At 38.1% G+C, this 20,296-nt stretch overlaps 1 protein-coding gene across 7 annotated transcripts in view; it reads left to right on the top strand.

The window, feature by feature from the left end:
* Nucleotides 1–54: 54 nt before the first annotated feature.
* The window catches only part of SLC25A40 (solute carrier family 25 member 40), a 64,865-nt gene continuing 44,623 nt past the window's right edge, over nt 55–20,296 (top strand). For 3 of the 7 annotated variants that reach the window (XR_012333908.1, XR_002175105.3, XM_019928860.3), the window contains exon 1: nt 56–261. Coding sequence is in view for 3 of the 7 variants with exons in the window: in XM_019928860.3 (XP_019784419.1) it covers nt 162–261 (100 nt within the window). In the remaining 4 variants the exon portion in view is untranslated. Of the gene's footprint in view, nt 262–20,296 lie in introns of all 7 variants that reach the window. The other 4 variants (XM_019928854.3, XM_019928847.3, XM_019928878.3 and 1 more) reach the window with 4 other exon arrangements.

The raw sequence follows: 20,296 nt of genomic DNA, 5'->3' as shown, positions 1-20,296 counted from the left end.
CGCCTGCGCCCCGCCCCCACGGGCCGCGTCTCCGCCCCTGCGCCTTACCCACTGCTACGCCTTCTCGCCCTCAGATCCGCCGCGGGTTCTCGTCGCCGGTGTACTGTACCCGGTACTGGTTTGAAGAGTCTTTGTGGCCCCGAGGTGGCCAAAGGGAGTGAATGCAGTTAGCGCCGCCAGCGAGACCAACTCGCCTCCGAGGTCATTCCCACCTTCTAAGGTTGCCGGGACCGCCTGCCCTCCAGCCGTTTCCTCCACCAGGTACGTTTGCTCCCCCCGGGTCGGCTGTCCCGGCGGCTGGAGGCGCGGCGGCTACGGCCGAGCCGGGACGCAGATTGGGGTGGGGTGGTTGGCGGTGGCGGCAGCCTCTACCCAGCGCGCCCCGAGTCTCAGAGCGCCGTTTTCCCGCGGTCACCGGGCTGGCTGGAGGCAGGCCGCAGAGGGTCTTGGCGGGGAAAGAGTGGCCGGGGGGCGTCGGAGCGAGGGTTGGGCAAGGAGGACCCCGGCCTAGAGCGCGTCCAGGATGCCTTGTGCTTTCTGGTATTTGCGTGCGCTGCTCCGTTGACCTCTGTTGTGCACACCCGAGATTTCGTTTTAATGTGTAGAAGTTTATTTCAACAATAACAGGAAAGGGAATTTGAAATCTCAAGTCTAGGGTTTAGGGTCTGGACCTTGCACCGACCAGCTGTAAAACTTGGGTTAAATTACCTAATCCCTTTGAATATCAGGTTTTTTCATCTCTAAAATGGGATTTGTAGTAAGGATTACATTTAAATGTTTTGGAAAGTAAATTAATTTTGTTTGGTAAGTGGGAAACGCTTCACACAAAAAAAATGGATTTTGGTGTGTTTTTTTCTCGTAAACTTCGTAAGGAGTAAAAGCGTTGAATCTTGTACTATGCTTTACATTCCTTACCTCGTGGACACGATAGTGTCTCGTTGTTTGATGGTTGATTTTTAATTTAGTAGCTAAGGGGAGTTAGTGCCAGTGTTGCCGTTTCACAGATAGGTACCTTAAAAGCATAGAAAAGGGTAGATTGTAATACCTTTAGCCAAAATGGAGAACACAAAGAGGTGGTTCAGGTTTGGTAAGGGAAATGAGTTTTGCTGTGGATGATCTTAGTTTGGGGAGACGATAATGGATCTATTTTTATTAGACACCGGGTAATATTTGTAATTCAGGAGAGATGTCTGGGAGAGAGTGGGGATGGTCAGGAGAGGGAAGACTGATTTGAGAGACGTCATACAGACCAGTCGCTGATTCTCAGTCATGGGGTGATGCCTAAGAGGTTATCAGATCTTAAAAGGCAGGAGGTGTAGTTTGAACAACACTAGAATTTCTATTTGGGAAAAACAATCTTTTCAAAATGTAAGCTACCAAAAGAGCACATGATTTTTATGTTTATAAAAAGTCTTAAAAGATTGAGAAACACTAGTGTAGAAGGTAGTTAAAGCCACGGGAGGAAATGGAAATTGCCCAGGAGAGCATGTGAAATAAGAGAGGTAGTGGTGAGCGGAGGATGATGAGCTAGTGAAGGAGACGGAGAAAAGGCCACAGAGTTAGGAAGAGAACTGGGAACTAATCTTCAAATGTCACAGAATTACAAACTTTGGGATCGTGCAGGCTTCACTAACTATATGGTTTTGGGTAATTTTGATCCTAAATTTTAATATCTGAAAATGGAGGTAATAAACACTTCTCAGAAGTTGTGAGAATTAATTGAAACATTTTTGGAACCTTAATTAGTACAGTGCCTGGCACAGAGTGAGAGCTGAGTTAGTGCTGTCATTCTGGTGAACTCTATATATCAGCCTCTCTCCATCTTCAAGCGTTCCAAAAGGCTAAGACTTGAAAAATAGGCCTTCGATTCTGGTGTTTAAGATGTCATTGGTTCCTTAGTGAGAATTTCAGGAGATGGCTAAGGTAAGTACTAGATAAAAATGATAGGCTTGAAGTGGAGATGGGTTGACTATACTCCTGCAAAAAATTTGTCAGTGTAGGAAATTATCATGATAGGAAGGGAAGATAGGGTCTTTGGAAGGTTTAGGGGATATGGGAAAGATAGGTTTCTGTTGAAGAAAATAAAAACAGGAAGCCCATTTTATGTTCCAGTGAAAGATGAGGTACCTTTCTTATTTACTACAATGAGGAAGGACAGTAACATAGTGGCACCCTAGGCTTTTAGACACACCCTTGACTGCACTGCAGGAGATAATGTCAAGCTGTGAATAAGCAGAAAGTTTGTTTTGCTGGACAGTGTTAGAAATTTTCTGATCTGTAACCCAAGGACAATTTAAAAAAAATTATTATTGGAACTCAAATCTTGTAGTAGCCACCAGAAGAAGGATGTGGTCATATATCTATGGCCTGTAAACATAGAAACCTCCTTACTATCATGCAAATAATCAGGGCTATTGGTCAAAGAATAAGATTTATTTAAAGTATGTCTTGAGATGTGCTTCAGGTGAAAGGTTTACATGCAAGAAGAAATAAATGGGGGCAGCGTTACTTGTGAAAAGTTGCTTAAAGAATTCTATTAAACAAAGTTGGAAAACATTGAGTAGAATCATGGTCTAAGTAAATGAATGTTTGACTGTGAATCAAGAGAAAATGAATTTCATTCAGTACTGGCTCTATTCCTAGGTAGTTTTATGACCTTGGGCAAATACTAACCTTGCCATACTACAATTTCCTCATCTGTAAATGAAAATAATGTGCTCTGTCTACTCCACAACTTTCTGTAATTATCCAATGAGGCCTTAATTTGCTTTTTCAGACTGCCTCATGAATATACAAGTATAATTTTTATTCTAGAGTCTAGACAAATGGATTTATTCATTTTTCTGCAATACCACTTTCCTTATTTCTTTTCCTTAAGCCTCTCCACCTGGCTCACAGGTGTTCCTCTTTCCTTTTCATAACAAGCCTGACTTAGCCTTTATCTCCTGCTCATTTGGGGACTGTAGTAATAGTCCAGTTTGATTTATTTGCCAGCTCTTGATATATTATTTCCTGGAATGTGTTCTGTTGCTATTGTTATTAATTAATTTTCATATTTTAGAGTCTCATTACCCTGGTGAATTGGAGGGTCTAAGGTTTTTCTGAGATTAAGTTCTTAGTTTTGCAAGCTAAGCATATGAAGGGATAGAGTTGGTTAGTGGCTGTGGCGCTGGAGTCCGTGTCTCAGGTGAGGCTGGGCTGGGAAACCAAGGAAAATTCAGCATATCAAGTCCCTGAACATAACCTAAGAGAAGGGTCAAAAATGGAGAATAAGCAAGACAGGAAAATTCAAAATTTGAGAGTGAATCACGTTGAGACAGTATAATTCAGAGGCTGCTGTGGTACCTGTCGGAGCTGTTAAGGATACTGAGTTGGTTCATAGGTTGTATTACATTCTGAACTAGATTGTAAATTCCTTTAGGATATTACACAATACATATTTGGCAGTGATTTTTTTCTGACTTTTTTGGGTCTTCATTGCTGTGTGTGGGCTTTCTTTAGTTGCGGCGAGCGGGGGCTACTCTTCAGTGCGCGGCTTCTCATTGCGGTGGCTTCTTGTTGCAGAGCACGGGCTCTAGAGCGCAGGCTCAGTAGTTGTGGCGCACGGGTTTAGTTGCTCTGCGGCATGTGGGATCTTCCCGGACCAGGGATCAAATCCGTTTCCCCTGCATTGGCAGGCGGATTCTTAACCACTGCACCACGAGGGAACTCCCAGCCATGGTTATAAAACAATCTACCTTCCTAGCCCACTTTTTTCTTTCCTTTTATATTGATTGAGCACCTGCAGTGGGCTAGGCCCAGTGAGACTTGTTTACTTTAAGACTCCCATTGAAGTCTCATCATGTAAGTTTTAAAAATTTCTAGTATGTTTTATAATCCACATACAATAAAGTGCACCCATTTTAAGCGTACGGATTGATGAGTTCTAACAAATATGTGTATCCATGTAATTACCAACCCCCATCAAAATAAAGAACATTTCTGTCACCACAGAAAGTTATTTCACTCCTTGTTCCAATCTCCCTTCACCAGTGGTAACCACTCTTCTGATTTCTAATATCATAAATAATTTTTCCTGTATTTCAACTTCATATAAATGGAATCATGTAATTTATATGCTTTGCATCTCCATTATTTTGAATAACATATTTTCATGATTCATCCATGTTGCTACATGTATCAGTGGTCCATTCCTTTTTATTGTTGAGTAGCATTCCATTCTGTGAATATACCACAGTTTACCCATCCCCTCTTGATGGATATTTGGGTTATTTCTAATTTGGGGCTATTATGAATAATGCTGCTATGAACATTTGTATATAGGTCTTTTTGTGGACATAGGCTTTTATTTGTCTTGGAATTGATAGATCATATGTTTACTGAATGTTTAACATGGTGAGAAACTACAGAAGTTTTTAGTAACTGTTCTTGCAGCAATGTATGAGAGTCCCAGTTGTTAAACATCCTTGTCACTCACTGGGTGTGAACTGGTTATCTCATGTAGTTTTTTAAAAAATTGAGATGAAATTCCCTAACATAAAATTCATTTCAACTATCTTGAAGTGTATAATTCAGTGACTTTCAGTGTATTCACAGTGTTGTGCAACGATCACCACCATATAATTCCAGACATTTTCAATACTTCAAAAAGAAACCCAGTACTCATTAGGCGGTCATTCCTTATCCCCCCCCACCCCCCAACCTGTGGCAACTACTAATCTGCTTTCTGTTTCTATGGATTTGCCAATTATGGACATTTCATATTGATATAAATGGCATAATAAAATAAGTGGTTTTTTATGCCTGGCTTCTTTCATTTTCAGGAACTGCCAAGCTTTTCCACAGTGGCTGCATCATTGTACATTACCACCAGCAGTGTAAAAGGTTGCCTATTTCTCCACATCCTCACCTACACTTGTTATATTTCCTTTTTGTTTTTTAATTATAGCTTTCCTAATGGCTGTGAAGTGGTATCTCATCGTGGTTTTAATTTGCATTTCTCCAATGATCAGTGATGTTGAGCATCTTTTCATGTGTTACTTGGCCATTAGTATATCTTCTTTGAATAAGTGTCTTTTCAGGTCCTTTGCCCATTTTTTAATTGGGCTCTTGTCTTTTTGTTGTTGAGTTGTAAGTGTTCTTAAAGATTTTGTAGGGCTTCCCGGGTGGCGCAGTGGTTGAGAGTCCGCCTGCCGATGCAGGGAACGTGGCCATTATATACTAGACTCTTATCAGATAGATATGCAAAAATTTTCTCCAATCCTGTGGCTTGTCTTTTCACTTTATTGGCAGTGTCCTGTGATACACAAAAGTTTTAATTTTGATAAAATTCAATTTTATGTTTTTCTTTTGTTTCTTGTACTTTTAGTGTCATATTTAGGAAACTATTGCCAAATCCAAGGTCATTTGGCTTTACTTCATCTTCTAAGAGTTTTGTAGTAGCTTAGGTCTTTGACCCATTTTAAGTTAATTTGTGTATATTGTGTGAGCTAAGGGTCCAGCTTCATTCTTTTGCATGTGGATATCCATTTGTCCCAGCACCATTTCTTGAAAAGACTGTTGAAAATCAGTTGACCATAGATGTATGAGGTTGTTTGGGACTATCAGTTCTATTCCATGATCTATATGTTTAAGCTGCTTCCACACTGCTTTGATTACTGGTAGCCTTATAGTAAGTTTTGAAATTGGGAAGTCTGAGTCCTTTAAATTTGTTCTCCTTTTTCAGGATTGTTTTGGTTATTGAAAGGGTCTTGAAATTTCATATGAATTTTAGAGTCAGCTTATTCATTTCTACAAAAGAGCAGTTGGAATTTTGAGAGTGATTGCATTGAATTTGTATAGTATTGCCATCTTAACAGTATTATGGGTTCCTATCCATGAACACAGGATGTTTTCCCCCTTACTTAAGTCCGCTTTAGTTTGTTTCAGCAATGTTCCGTAATTTTCATTGTACACACGTTTGAACTGTGCAGGTCCACTTATATGTGGATTTTTTTTTTCATTAAATATGTACTGCAGTACTACATGGTCTACAGTTGTTTGAATCCAAGGAAGCTCAGATACAGGAGGCCAGAGGGCATAACTATAAAGTTATGCTCAGGTGCTTTCTAACTGGAATTGTTTTCTTAGTTTCATTTCCAGATTGTTAATTGCTATATAGAATTACAGTTGATTATTATATGCTGATTTTGTTTGCTGAATTTATTTATTAGCTCTGATAGGTTTTTTGGGTGGATTCTTAGGAGTTTTCAAGAGATAAAATCTAGTCATCTGTGAATAGAGATTGTTTTACTTCTTTCTTTCAAGTCTGGATGTCTTTGTTTTTATTGCTTAATTGCCGTTAGCTGGAACTTCCATGATTAGCAAGAAAGCAGATGTCTCTGTCTTTTTCCTAATGTTAGGGGGAAAACTTTCAGTCTTTCTCCATTAAGTATGATGTTATATGTGGGTTTTTCTTAGGTGCCCTTTATCATGTTGATGAAATTCCCTTCTTTTCCTACATTTTTGAGCGTTTGTATCATGAAAAGATGTTGGATTTTTTTTCCAATTTTTACTGTAATAACAGTTCATCATGTGGTTCTGTTTATCTCATTAGTATGGTGAATTCCATTGATTGATTTTCGTAAGTTGAACCACCTTTGCATGTTTGGGGTTAAATCCAACTTGGTCATGGTGTAAATTGTTTTAATATAAGGCTGGATTTAGTTTACTAGTATTTTGTGGAGAACTTTTGCATCTATGTGAAACTGCACAACTCAGATGGGACTCGAACCCAGCCAAAACTCAGATTGGGACTTGAACCCACAGGCTGAGACTTTTGCTCAGCCAAAACTCAGTCAGACTGGGACTGGAACCCACTGTCTTCTGATTGAGATCGCACACCTGGTCTCAGGACTTAATGAAGCTCAGGTTCTTTCTGTCTCGTAGCAGAAAGATTTCAGTGAGAGACAAAGTTATAGATAAGAAGTGGATTTATTTAGAGAGATACACATTCCATAGACAGAATGAGGTCTGTCTCAAAAGGTGAGAGTGGCCCAGAATATGGGGAGGTTAGTTTTTACGGGCCCGGGTAATTTCATAGGATTATTCCAACTATTTCGGGGAAGGGGCGGGGATTTCTAGGAATTGGGCTGCCACCCACTTTTTGTCCTTTTATGGTCAGCCTCGGAACTGTCATGACACCCGTGGGTGTGTCATTTAGCATGCTAATGTATTACGATGACAGTAGGATGAGGCTCAAGGTCTATTGGAAGTGGAATCTTCCACCATCTTGGACCTAGTTGGTTTTAACCAGTTTATGTTGTATCCTCAACGGCTCTGTAATTTTTTTTTTTTTTTTTTTTTTTGCGATACGCGGGCCTCTCACTGTTGTGGCCTCTCCCGTTGCGGAGCCTGTGCTCCGGACGCACAGGCTCAGCGGCCATGGCTCACGGGCCTAGCCACTCCGCGGCATGTGGGATCTTCCCGGACCAGGGCACGAACCCGTGTGCCCTGCATCGGCAGGCGGACTCTCAACCACTGTGCCACCAGGGAAGCCCTCTGTCATTCTTTAAGAGTTGTGCCCTGCCCTCTTCCCTTCCCTCCTACAGACTAAAATACATTATTAGTCTGTAGTTTTCAAGTGATGTCTTTTTATGGCTTTGGTATCAGAGTAATATTTGTTTTATAGAATGAGTTAGAAAGTATTCCCTTTCTTCTTGAATCACTTTTGGTACTTTGTATGTTTCTAGGAATTTGTTTATTTCATCTAGGTTAAATGATTTGTTGACAGATACTTGTTTGTAATATTCTCCTATAATAATTTTTATTTCTGTAAAGCTGGTGGTAATATCTCTACTTTAATGCCTGATTTTACTAATTTGAGTCTTCTCATTTTTCTTGGTCAGTTTAGCTAAATGTTAACTTTGGTGATCCTTTTAAAGAAGCAACTTTTGGTTTCATTGATTCTCTATGGTTTTTCTTCTATTTTGTTTATTCACATTCTAATCTGTACTATTTCTTTCCTCTTCTTGCTTTGAGTTTAGGTAACTCTTCTTTTTGGGGGTTCCATAAGGGGGATTTTAGGCCATTGATTTGAGAGATCTTTTTTTTTAATGTAGGCTTTTACAACTATAAATTTCCCTCTTAGCACTGCATTCGTTGCATTCCTTACGTTTTGATATGTTGTATTTTCATTCATTTCAAGGTGTTTTCTAATTTACCTTGTAATGGATTCTTTGACCTATTGGTTATTTAAGAGTGTATTGTTTCATTCAACATTTTTTAATTTTCCAAATTTCTTTTTGATACTGATTTCTTATTCTACTGTGGTCAGAGAAGATGCTTTGTATTATTTTAGTCTTTTTAAACTTCTTGAAACTTTTTTTGTGCCCTAACGTACGATCTATCATGGAGAATATTCCATGTTCACCTGAGAAGAATGTGTATTTTTCTCGTTTGGTGGAGTATTCTGTGTGTTGTTAGGTCTAGTTGGTTTATAGTTATTTGTAAGGCCAACTGGCCCGAGGCAGGGGAACACAATCAGATTCACAGGTTGCATCAGACCGAAATTCTCCGGACCACCCAGTTCCAGAAACTGCCCTGGAGACATTCCGGACCACCCAGTTCCAGGAACTGACCTGGGGACTTTGAACCCAGCCCAGCCATCCCGCCTTTCGAGGGGCGGGACTAACGGTCCCCCAGGATACCCGAAAAGACCACCAAATAAGGAATACCCTGCGCCCTCCCAGATTCACCACACCCCTTTACCTTCTTCCCCTATAAAATCTTGCCCAACCCTCGCCCAGGTGCGACTTCTCTGGCCCCTTTCTCTCGGACCAGTGAACCTTGCCCGGGAGCGCTCCCTAATAAAGCTCACTTGAAGCTTTCCTCTGTTTCGCGGTGCCGTTTGTTTGTTAAGATCCGACCTTACAGTATTGTTTTAAGTTTTCTAGTTCCTTGTTTATCTTTTGTCTAGTTCTGTTCGTTATTGAAAGTGAAATATATTGAAGCTTCCAACTATTGTTGGGCCATCTTCTGGTCAGTTTTTGCTTCATATAATTTGGGGCTCTGTTGTTAGGTGTTATATATGTTTATAATTTTTTTATCTTGATAGATTGACTCTTATATCATCATATAACATTCTTCTTTGTCTGTTTTAACAATTTTTGTCTTAAAATTTATTTTGTCTGATATTAGTATTGTCACTCTAGCTCTCTTTTGGTTACCACTTTCATAACATATCTTTTACACTTTTATTTTCGACCTATTTGTGTATTTGGTACTAAAATGAGTTTCTTGTAGACAGCATATAGTTAGATCACTTCTTATATTTAACCTTCCAGTCTCTGTCTCTTAGAGAGTTTAATCCATTTATCTTTAATGAAATTATTCAAATAGAAGGCTTGCATTGCCATTTTGCTCTGTTTTCTGTATGTCGTATGTTTTTGTTACTCAGTTCCTTCACTGCCTTCTTTTGTGTTAGACGTTCTAGTGTACTGTTTTGATTGCATTCTCATTTTTTCTGTATATATTTTAGTTATGTTTTTAGTGGTTGTCTTGAGGATTACAATTCACATTTATAACAGTGATTTCAGATTAATAACAACTTGTTTTTAATAGTATACAAAAACTTCACTCCTGTATAACTCCATTCCCCCAACCCCCTTACGTTGTTATTGTTATAAATGACATATTGTTACTGTTGTATGTATAACATATATAATGTATGCAATATGTATAAGCACATATATAATGTGCATTTAAATGTGTATATTATAAATATGTAATAAATATAAGTATTATATTTGTATATGTTATGTTGATATATATAGTAAACATATAACATATATAAATAAATATGCAATGTTAATGACATTGTATGTTACAAATAACAATGTTATAAATGGCAGTGATTAACATAGATTTTTAATTTTTTAAAAAAATTAATTAATTTATTTTTGGCCACATTGGGTGTTTGTTGCTGCGCACGGGCTTTCTCTAGTTGCGGTGAGCGGGGGCTACTCTTGGTTGTGGCGCGTGGGCTTCTCATTGCCGTGGCTTGTCTTGTTGCAGAGCACGGGCTCTAGGTGCGTCGGGCTCTAGGTGCGTCGGCTCAGTAGTTGTGGCATGCAGGCTCAGTAGTTGTGGCTCATGGGCTCTAGAGCACAGGCTCAGTAGTTGTGGCACATGGGCTTAGATGCTCCACGGCATGTGGGATCTTCCCGGACCAGGGCTCGAACCCATGTCCCCTGTGTTGGCAGGCAGATTCTTAACCACTGTGCTACCAGGGAAGCCCTTAATTATTGTTTTATATAATTGTATTTTAAGTCATTAGAAGGGAAAAAGAGGAATTACTAACCAAAAATCCATTAATGCAGACTTTTATGTTTATGTATGTAGTTGCCTTTACTTATGTACTATTCTTTTACTTTCAATCTGTTTTTGTGTTTGAATATAAAATAGGTCTCTTATAGATAGGGTATACTTTGATTTTTTCAAAATTCTGCCAATTTTTGCCCTTTATTGGATTGTTTAATCCATTTTACATTTAAAAGGATTTTATGTCTGCCATTTTTCTATTTGTTTCTGTACATTTGTATAGTCACATTCTTCCTTTATTACTGCCTTCACTTGTTTTAAATAGATGTTTTCTCATATACCATTTTAGTTTTCTTGTCTCCTCTATTATATTTTTTTGAGTTATTTTCTTAGTGTTTGCCTAGGGAATTATAATTAGTATTTTAATTTATAACAATCTGGTTCAGATTAGTATGATTTTAACTTCAACAGTATATGGCTCCATTCCCTTTCCCCTTCCTTTGTGCTATTGTTGTCATACAAATTACATCTTTATAATATTGAATGCCTATCAATAAAGATTTATTTTATTGCTTTATCCAGTTTTCTTTTATATTCATCTATGTTGTTACCTTTGCCAGTGCTCTTTGTTTCATCATATGAATTCCAGTTACTACCTAGTGGTGTGTTTCATTTTATCCTGACTGGATTCCTCCTAGTATTTCTTGTAGGACAAGATCAGTAGTGACAAGTTCTATCTGATTTTGTTTATCTGGGAATATCTTAACTTTTTTCTCAATTTTGGAGGATAATTTTGCTAGGTATAGAATTCTTCGTTAAGTCTTTTGTTCACTGCTTGAAAATGGTATTCCACTGCCTTCTGGTCTCCATGGTTTTAGATATGAAATCAGCTTTTAATCATTGAAGATCCTTTTAATATAATGAATTGCTCCTCTCCCTGCTTTCAGAATTCTCATTGTATTTGGCTTTTGGCAGTTTGATTATAAGGTTCTCAGTGTGGCTTTCTTTCAGTTTATCCTACCAGGAATTTGGTGAGCCTCTTGGATGTATAGTTTCTTTTTCTTCTCCCCCCCAGCCCCCCCCCCCCCATTAATCAAAGTTGGGAAGTTTTTGGCTTGTATTCTTTCCCTTTCTATCCTCTCCTGGGATTCTCATTATGTGTAGGTTGGTATGCTTGATAATGTCACACAGGTCTCTGAGACCATTCATTTTTCTTCATTCTTTTTCTTTTTATTTCTCAGATTGAGTGATCTCAATTGATCTTTCTTCAGGTTTGCTGATTCTTTCTTCTGCCCCTTCATATATGCTATTGAATCTCTCTAGTGAATTGTTACAGTTTTTAGTTTGTTTCTTTCTGCTTTTTTTGGTTTTAATTTGCTCTTTTTCTGGTTTCTTAGGGGAGGTGCTTAGATCATTGGTTTTTAGATTTTTTCTAATATAAGCATATAATGCTATAAATTTCCTTGTAAGCTCTGTTTTAGCGCATTTCACAATTTTTGGCAATTCTTGTCATTTTCTACTTCCATATAGGTTTGGGGAAGTATTTTATCAAATCCACAAATGAAAAAAAATTGGGGATTTTAGTTGTGATTCCTGTGAATTTATAATCTGGAAGAATTGATATATTCATAGCATTCATTATTTCAGTTCGTGAAGTGGTTTTTTTTAAATTAATTAATTTATTTTTGGCTGTGTTGGGTCTTTGTTGCTGCACGCGGGCTTTCTCTAGTTGTGGTGAGCGGGGGCTGCTCTTTGTTGAGGTGCGCGGTCTTCTCATCACGGTGGCTTCTCTTGTTGTAGAGCATGGGCTCTAGGTGCGCGGGCTTTAGTAGTTGTGGCATGTGGGCTCAGTAGTTGTGGCTTGTGGGCTCTAGAGCACAGGCTCAGTAGTTGTGGTGCATGGGCTTAGCTGCTCCATGGCATGTGAGATCTTCCCGGACTGGGGCTTGAACCTGTGTCCCCTGCATTGGCAGGCGGATTCTTAACCACTGAGCCACCACGGAAGTCCGAAATCGTATTTTTTTTTTATATTAAGACTTCTTAACAAAATTTTACTTTTTTAATTGAAGTAGAGTTGATTTACAGTGTTGTGCTAATCTCTGCTGTATAGCGAAGTGACTCAGTTATACACATAGACGTTCTTTTTTTTTTTTTTTTTTTGCGGTACGCGGGCCTCTCACTGTTGTGGCCTCTCCCATTGCGAAGCGCAGGCTCAGCAGCCATGGCTCACGGGCCCAGCCGCTCCACGGCATGTGGGATCTTCCCGGACCGGGGTATGAACCCGTGTCCCCTGCATTGGCAGGTGCACTCTCAACCACTGCGCCACCAGGCAAGCCCCGTTCTTTTTTTTATATTCTTTTCCATTATGGTTTATCACAGGATATTGAATATAGTTCCCTGTGCTATACAGTAGGACCTTGTTTATCCATCCCATATATAATAGTTTACATCTGTTTATCCCAAACTCCCAGTCCTTCCCTCCACCACCCACTTCCCCCTTGGCAACCACAAGTCTGTTGTCTATGTACGTGAGTGTGTTTCTGTTTTGTAGATAGGTTCATTTGTGCCATATTTTATTTTATTTTTTATTTTATTTTATTTTTTTCTGCGGTACGCGGGCCTCTCAATGTTGTGGCCTCTCCCGCTGCAGAGCACAGGCTCCGGACGCGCAGGCTCAGCGGCCATGGCTCACAGGCCCAGCCGCTCTGCGGCATGTGGGATCTTCCCAGACCGGGGCACGAAACCATCCCCTGCATCGGCAGGCGGACTCTCAACCACTGCGCCACCAGGGAAGCCCTTATTTTATTTTTTTTAAAGATTTTTTTTTTTTGAGGTGGACCATTTTTTAAAGTCTTATTGAATTTGTTATAGTATTGCTTCTGTTTTTATGTTTTGGTGTTTTTGGCTGCAAGGCATGTGGGATCTTAGATCCCTGACCAGGGATCGAACTCGCAGCCCCTGCATTGGAAGGTGAAGTCTTAACCACTGGACCACCAGGGAAGTCCCTGTGCCATATTTTAGATTACACACGTAAGTGATACATGATATTAGTCTTTCTCTTTCTGACTTACTTCACTTAATACGATCATCTCTAGTTGCATCCATGTTGCTGCAAATGGCGTTATTTCGTTCTTTTTTATGGCTGAGTAGCATTCCATTGTATATATGTACCACATCTTCTTTATCCATACATCTGTTGATGGACATTTAGGTTGTTTGCATGTTTTGGCTATTGTGAATAGTGCTGCTATGAACATAGGGGTGCATGTATCTTTTTGAATTATAAATACTTTTAAATTGGTTAAATTTTATATATATTTTTTACAGATGTCTTGAGAATATGTTGTGAGATTTATTGCCAGAGTACGTGAAATTCTTCCATGCTCCTGTACATGCTGTTTATTTTAAATTTAATTTGCTATGTGTTACAGGTATATAGAAATGTATTTAACTTAGCATATTGGTTTTTATAGCTAGCAACACTGCTAACTTATTCGTTTTAATAATTCAATGATGGGCTTAAATTTTCTGTGTTCACAATTATGTCATCTGCAAATATTGATTTTTTTCTCTTTCTAAACTTTATATATACTTTTTGCTTTACCTAGATGGCTAGAAAAACTTTAATAAAATATTAAATATGTGTAGCGGTAATGTGTATTTTTATCATGTGCTTGATGTCAAAAGGAAACCTTCAACACTTAATTATTTTTTTAAATATTCATTTATTTATTTATTTGGCTGCATTGAGTCTTAGTTGTGGCATGCGGGATCTTCGTTGCAGCATGTGGGATCTTTCATTGCGACGCATGGGGTCTTCGTTGCAGCGTGTGGGCTTCTCCCTAGTTGTGGTGTGTGGGCTTCAGAGGGTGTGGACTCAGTAGTTGTGGAGTGCAGGCTCTCTAGTTGTGGTGTGCAGGCTCCAGAGCACACGGGCTTAGTTGCCCTGTGGTATGTGGGATCTTACTTCCCTGACCGGGGATCAAACCCACGTCCCCTGCATTGGAAGGTGGATTCTTAACCACTGGACCACCAGGGAAGTCCCCTCAACACTTCATTATTATGTGTAAGAATGCTTTTTGATTTCTACTTTGACCCATGAGATATTTAGAGGTGTGCTATTCAGCTTCCCAGTATTTAGGGATTTCCGGATACCTTTCTGTTTTTGTTTTCTAGTTTAATTCCATTGTTGTCACAGAACATACTTTATATGACTTAAAACCTGTTAAATTCATTGAGACTTTTCTCATGGCCCAGATTGAAGCCTATCGTGGTAAATTGGTTTTGTGTGTGTCTGATTTTCCCAGTAGCAAGAGTAGTTTCGTACTTGAGGGTGTTTTAAAGAATGAATGTTAGATAGCCCGTCCAAAATTCCCTATGGAAGTAGCTACTACCAAATAGAGTGTTATTTATGCATTTAAACTTTTCAGTGATTTGTGGAATCGAATACTTGTGGCTATGAGAAACTCATGTATATAGTGAATAATATTGTATCTCTTATGTTACAGTGGTTAGTTTACATTGTAGTGACTCAAATGACCAAAAATTATAAAACTCAATGAAGATTTCTCTTCTTCTTTGGTTTAGTATATGTTATTATATTTTTGTGGTAAGGTTGGTGATTGTTTATGTACAAAATAATCATAGCCTTTTCATCACCAAAAAAATGCATGGATTTTTCTGAGTATCTGTTTAACAAATAATAAAATTATGCATATTTTGAAAACACAAAATAAAATTCACAGATACAGTTATAATTCACAGTTATAGTCTATCAAATATTTAAGGATCAAATAATCCCAACCTTACAGACTCTTCTAAAGGAAAATATTCTCCACCTAATTTTATGAGATTAGCATAGCCTTGATACTAAAACCCAATAGGTATGATATAAGAAATACCAGAAAGTTAGAAAATATTTTGAACAGAATAAAAATGACAACACAATATATCCAGATTTGTGAGATGCAATATAAACAGTGCTTGAAAGGGAATTTTTAGCCCTACAAAGCCTATCTTAAAAAGAAGAAAGATATTAAATCAATAATGTCCACAAACCCAAGGTAAAAAGTAAAGAAATAAAGATGATGTGAGAAAGCAGTGGTATAGAAAACAAAAACAATGGAGGAAATGAGATCAAAATTTGGTTTTCTGCGAAGGTCAATAAAATTTACAACTCTCTTGCCAGATAGATCAGGAAAGAAAGAGGAGATGCAAATTAACTAATATAAAGAAAGAGAGGCAACATAACTACAGAGCCTATAGCCATTAAAAGGACAATAAAGCAATATTATGAACAACCTTATGATCATATGCTCATATGTTTAACAACTTAAATGGACAAATTCCTTGAAATACACAAACTGCCAACACTTACACAAGAAGAAAGAAATAACCCAAATATCCTTATATCTCCTAAAGAAAACCCCAGGCTCAATTCTGTCCAATATTAATCAAAATAAGACAAAAACAATACAAGAAAAGAAAATTATGCACCAGTGGACTTCCCTGGTGGCGCAGTGGTTAAGAATCCGCCTGCCAATGCAGGGAACACGGGTTCGAGCCCTGGTCCAGGAGGATCCCACATGCTGCAGAGCGACTAAGCGCGTGTGCCACAACTGCTGAGCCTGCGCTCTGTAGCCTGCAAGCCACAACTGCTGAAGCCCGTGCATCTACAACCCATGCTCCGCAACAAAAGAAGCAACCACAATGAGAAGCCCCTGCACCACAACGAAGAGTAGCCCCTGCTCGCTGCAACTAGAGAAAGCCTGCACACAGCAACAAAGACCCAAAACAGCTAAAAATAAATTAATTAATAAAAAAAAATTATGCACCAGTATCCCTCATGAACATGATACTAAAATTCTTAGCAAAAATTTAACAAGTCAAAACTAATGCTATACAAAAAGGATAAAACATAATCAAGTGGTGTTTATCTGCAAAGAAGTTTAAACATTAAAAAGTCAAGCAATGTAAATTGCCATATAATCAGCTTAAAAGGAAAGGCCATACAATCATCCCAATAGATGCTATATTACCTGTCTGTTGCTGTGTAACAAATTACTCCAAAATATAGTGCTTTAAAGCAACAATTATTTACTGTCTCACAGTTTCTGTGTGTCAGGAATCTGGATGTGGCTCAAGTGGGTAAAACTTGGTCTTTCACAAGGGTGCAGTGAAGATGCTAGCTGAGGTTACGTTCATCTCAAGGCTCAACTGGGGAGGGATTTGCTTCCAGTCTCACAAATGTGCTTGTTAGCAAGATTCAGTTTCCTATTACTTGTTGGACTGGAGGGGCCCTAGTTCCATGCTGGCCCTTGGTGCCCAAGTGGGCCTCTCCGTCAGGCAGTTCACACTATAACAGCTTCTATCAGAGCAAGCGAGAGAGAGCAAAGAGTCAAGTAGGATGAATGTCACAGTCATTTATAACATAATCTTAAAAGTGACATTTTATCTCTCTGTCCTATTCTGTTATTTAGAAGTGGCACAAGGAACAAAAGGAAAAAACTGGGTAAAGAAGATATTGCAAATAACCCTGTGAAAAGATGTAAAACATCATTTTCCCTTGGGAAAATGCAAAGTACTACCACATTGAGATATCACTACTCAGCTATTCAAATGGGTACAATTTTTAAAAATCACCATACCAAGTGTTGTTAAGGATGTGGAGTAACCAGAACTTACTGGTGAGAATATAAAATGATACAACTGCTTTGGAAAATACTTTGGCAATTTCTTAAGAATTTAAACATGCATTTGCCATTTGATCCAGCCAGTTTATTTCTACTTGTTTGCTCAAGATTTAGATGTGGATATTCATAGCTCCTTTATTTGTACTAGCCCCCAACTTGAAACAACCCAGATTTCCATCAACCGGTGAATGGATAAAGAAATTGTAGTATATCCATACAGTGGCATACTACTTAGTAGTAGAAAGGAACTAAGTATCAAGGAAAGAAAGTATAATAAATTAGGATTGGAAAGAAAATTCATTAATGTGATGAAGAGTGTTCGTTTAAAAATGAATAGATAAATAAAAAGTCTAGAGCAAACATCATCCTAATGGGGAATCTTAGAAGAATTCTTTTTAAATTCAGGTATGGAACAATGATACTCATTTTCACCACTCTTTCTCAAATACTGTGTTGGAGATCCTGGTCTGTGCAGTAAGAAAATTTAAAATGGTAGCATAATGATTGGGAATGGCAGATATCAATGTCATTGTTTGCAAACAGTATAAACTTACAATATATGCTTTTGCAGACAACATGAAAAACTCAAGAGTCTATAAGTCAATAATTAGAAATAATAGAGGATTTTTTTTAGCAAGGTTGGCTGGATACATGTTGAATATACAAAATTAGTTGCATGTGCTAGCAACAAGGAGAACGTGTAATTAAAAGGAAGACACTGTTAGTATTAGAGATTATCAAGTATCTAGAGTTAGATTTGCCACAAATATGCAGTATCTCTATAGGACAAATTAATTTTTTCAGAACAACATTAAGGAAGACCTGAATAAATGAAGGAGTAGGCTATTTGTGGATGTAATTCTTTCCAGTTTTATCTGTAGATTCAATTCAATTCAAACCAAAATCCCAAAGAGGTTTTTCAAGGAAAATGGTAAGCTGATTTTTAAACTTACATGAAGGACCATAGGGCCAAGAATAATCATGACACTTCTGAAGAAGAACAGGGAGGAAAGACTTGCCCTACCAAATATGAGGACTTATTAGGACACAATAATAATACAGTGTGGTACAGTTTAAGGATGGATAAGTTGACCAATAGAATAGAGAAACTAGAAACAGTTCCACACAGGAATGGAACTTAGTTATGACCAAGTAGTATGTCAGCTGAAAGGAGAAAGGAGGGATTATTTAATACTTGGAGCTGGATAAAGTAGTTATCTATTTTAACATGGAAAAAGATGAAATTAGGTCACTACTTCACTTGCTATTAAAATACTTTTCTGCGTGGATTAAGGACTTCAAATTTGTCAATAGCAAAAGTTTAAAACTTTTAGGGAGAAAATACAGGTGAATATCTTTTGGACTTTTGAGTAGGGCAAGATTGTTTAAAGAAAACACAAAAGAAGTGTTATCCATAAAGGAAAAGGCCGGGACTTCCCTGGTGGTACAGTGCTTAAGAATCTGCCTGCCAGTGCAGGGGACACGGGTTCAAGCCGTGGTCCGGGAAGATCCCACATGCCACGGAGCAGCTAAGCCTGTGCACCACAACTACTGAGCCTGCACTTCAGAGCCCGCGTGCCACAACTACTGAAGCCCGTGCGCTTAGATCCCTTGCTCCACAACGAGAAGCCACCGCAATGAGAAGCCCGCGCACCGCAGTGAAGAGTAGCCCCTGCTCACCACAACTAGAGAAAGCCTGTGCACAGCAACGAAGACCCAACACAGCCAATAAATAAACAAACAAAGAAATATATAAATTTATTTTAAAAAAATAAAGGAAAAGGCCAATGAATTTGGCTACATTAAGAATTTTGACCCTTATACCATATACAAAATCAACTCAAAATGGATTAAAGAGTTAAATATAAGACCCACAGTTTTAAAAAATCCTAGAAGAAAACAGGGGAATAGCCTTATAGCATTTATCTTGGCAGTGATTTCTTGGATGTAACACCAAAAACACAGCAATAAAAACAAAAGACAGGTGGGACTGTATCAAACTGAAAAGCTTCTATACACCAAAGGAAGTAAATAATAGAGTGAAAAGACAGTCTATGGGTTGAGAGAAAAATATATACAAACAATATATCAAATAAGGGATTAGTATCCTAAATATATAAGGAGCACCTACAACACAACAACAAAAAAACAAATAATCTGATTTAAAAATGGATAAAAGACCTTAATAGACATTTCCCCAAAGAAGATGTACAAATGGCCAACAGGAATATGAAAAGACGCTGAGCATCACTAATCATCAAGCAAATGAAATCAAAATCAAAGGGTTATCACTTCACTTGTTATGATGACCATTATTAAAAAACAAAACAAAATAACATGTGCTAGTGAGGATGTGGAGAAATCAGAACGTTGTACATTGTTGGTAAGAATGTAAAATGGTGTACTATGGAAAACAGTGTGGAGATTCCTCAAAAAGCTTAAAATAGAACAACTATATGATCTAGCAATCCCTCTTTTGGATATTTATCCAAAAGAATTGAAATCAGTATCTCAAAGAGATATTTGTATTCCCACGTTCATTGTAGCAATATGCATAATTCAAGAAATGGAAACAATGTAAATGTCCATCAGTGGATGAATGGATAATGAAAAGGTGGTACATACATACAATAGAGTATTATATACTTCTTATAAAAGAAGGAAATCCTGTCATATGCTACAACATGGACGAACATTGAGGGCATTATGCTGGACGAAATAAGGCAGTCACAGAAGGAGCAATACTGCATGATTCTAATCATAAGAGGTATCTAAAGTTGTCAAACTCTTAGCAGAAGAACATAGAATGGTGGTTGCCAGGGGCTGAAAAGAAGGGGGAAATAGGAGTTGCTATTTAATGGGTATCGAGTCTCAGTCATGCAAAATGAAAAAGTTTTAGAGATCTTCTGTAAAACAATGTGCATATAGTTAACAGTGCTGTACTGTACACTTAAAATTTTGTTAAGAAGGTAGACTTCATGTTGTGTTTTTTTTTTAACCACAAAAAATAATTACGAACTTTATCAAAAGATACTTTAAAGAAAGAGGAAAAGTAAATCATAGACTCTGAGAAGAGACAGTTCACACAGCCTGCAAATAATTTGTACTAAGAATAAAAAGTTCCTCAAACCAATAAAAAGAAGTAAATGCCCCAGGAGAAAAATGGACAAAAGATATGAATGGACATAGTACAGAAGAGGCAATACATACTGGTAATAATATGAAGAGATGTTCAGCATCGTTAATGATCAGGGAACATAAAACTATAATAAGATAGCATTTAACACACATTTGATGGAAAAAAT

The sequence above is a fragment of the Tursiops truncatus genome, chromosome 9, assembly GCF_011762595.2.
Source record: "Tursiops truncatus isolate mTurTru1 chromosome 9, mTurTru1.mat.Y, whole genome shotgun sequence".
In the NCBI taxonomy this organism is placed as follows: domain Eukaryota; kingdom Metazoa; phylum Chordata; class Mammalia; order Artiodactyla; family Delphinidae; genus Tursiops; species Tursiops truncatus.
Note: the sequence above shows the minus strand (reverse complement) of the source record. Positions and strands in the feature narration are given on the sequence as shown.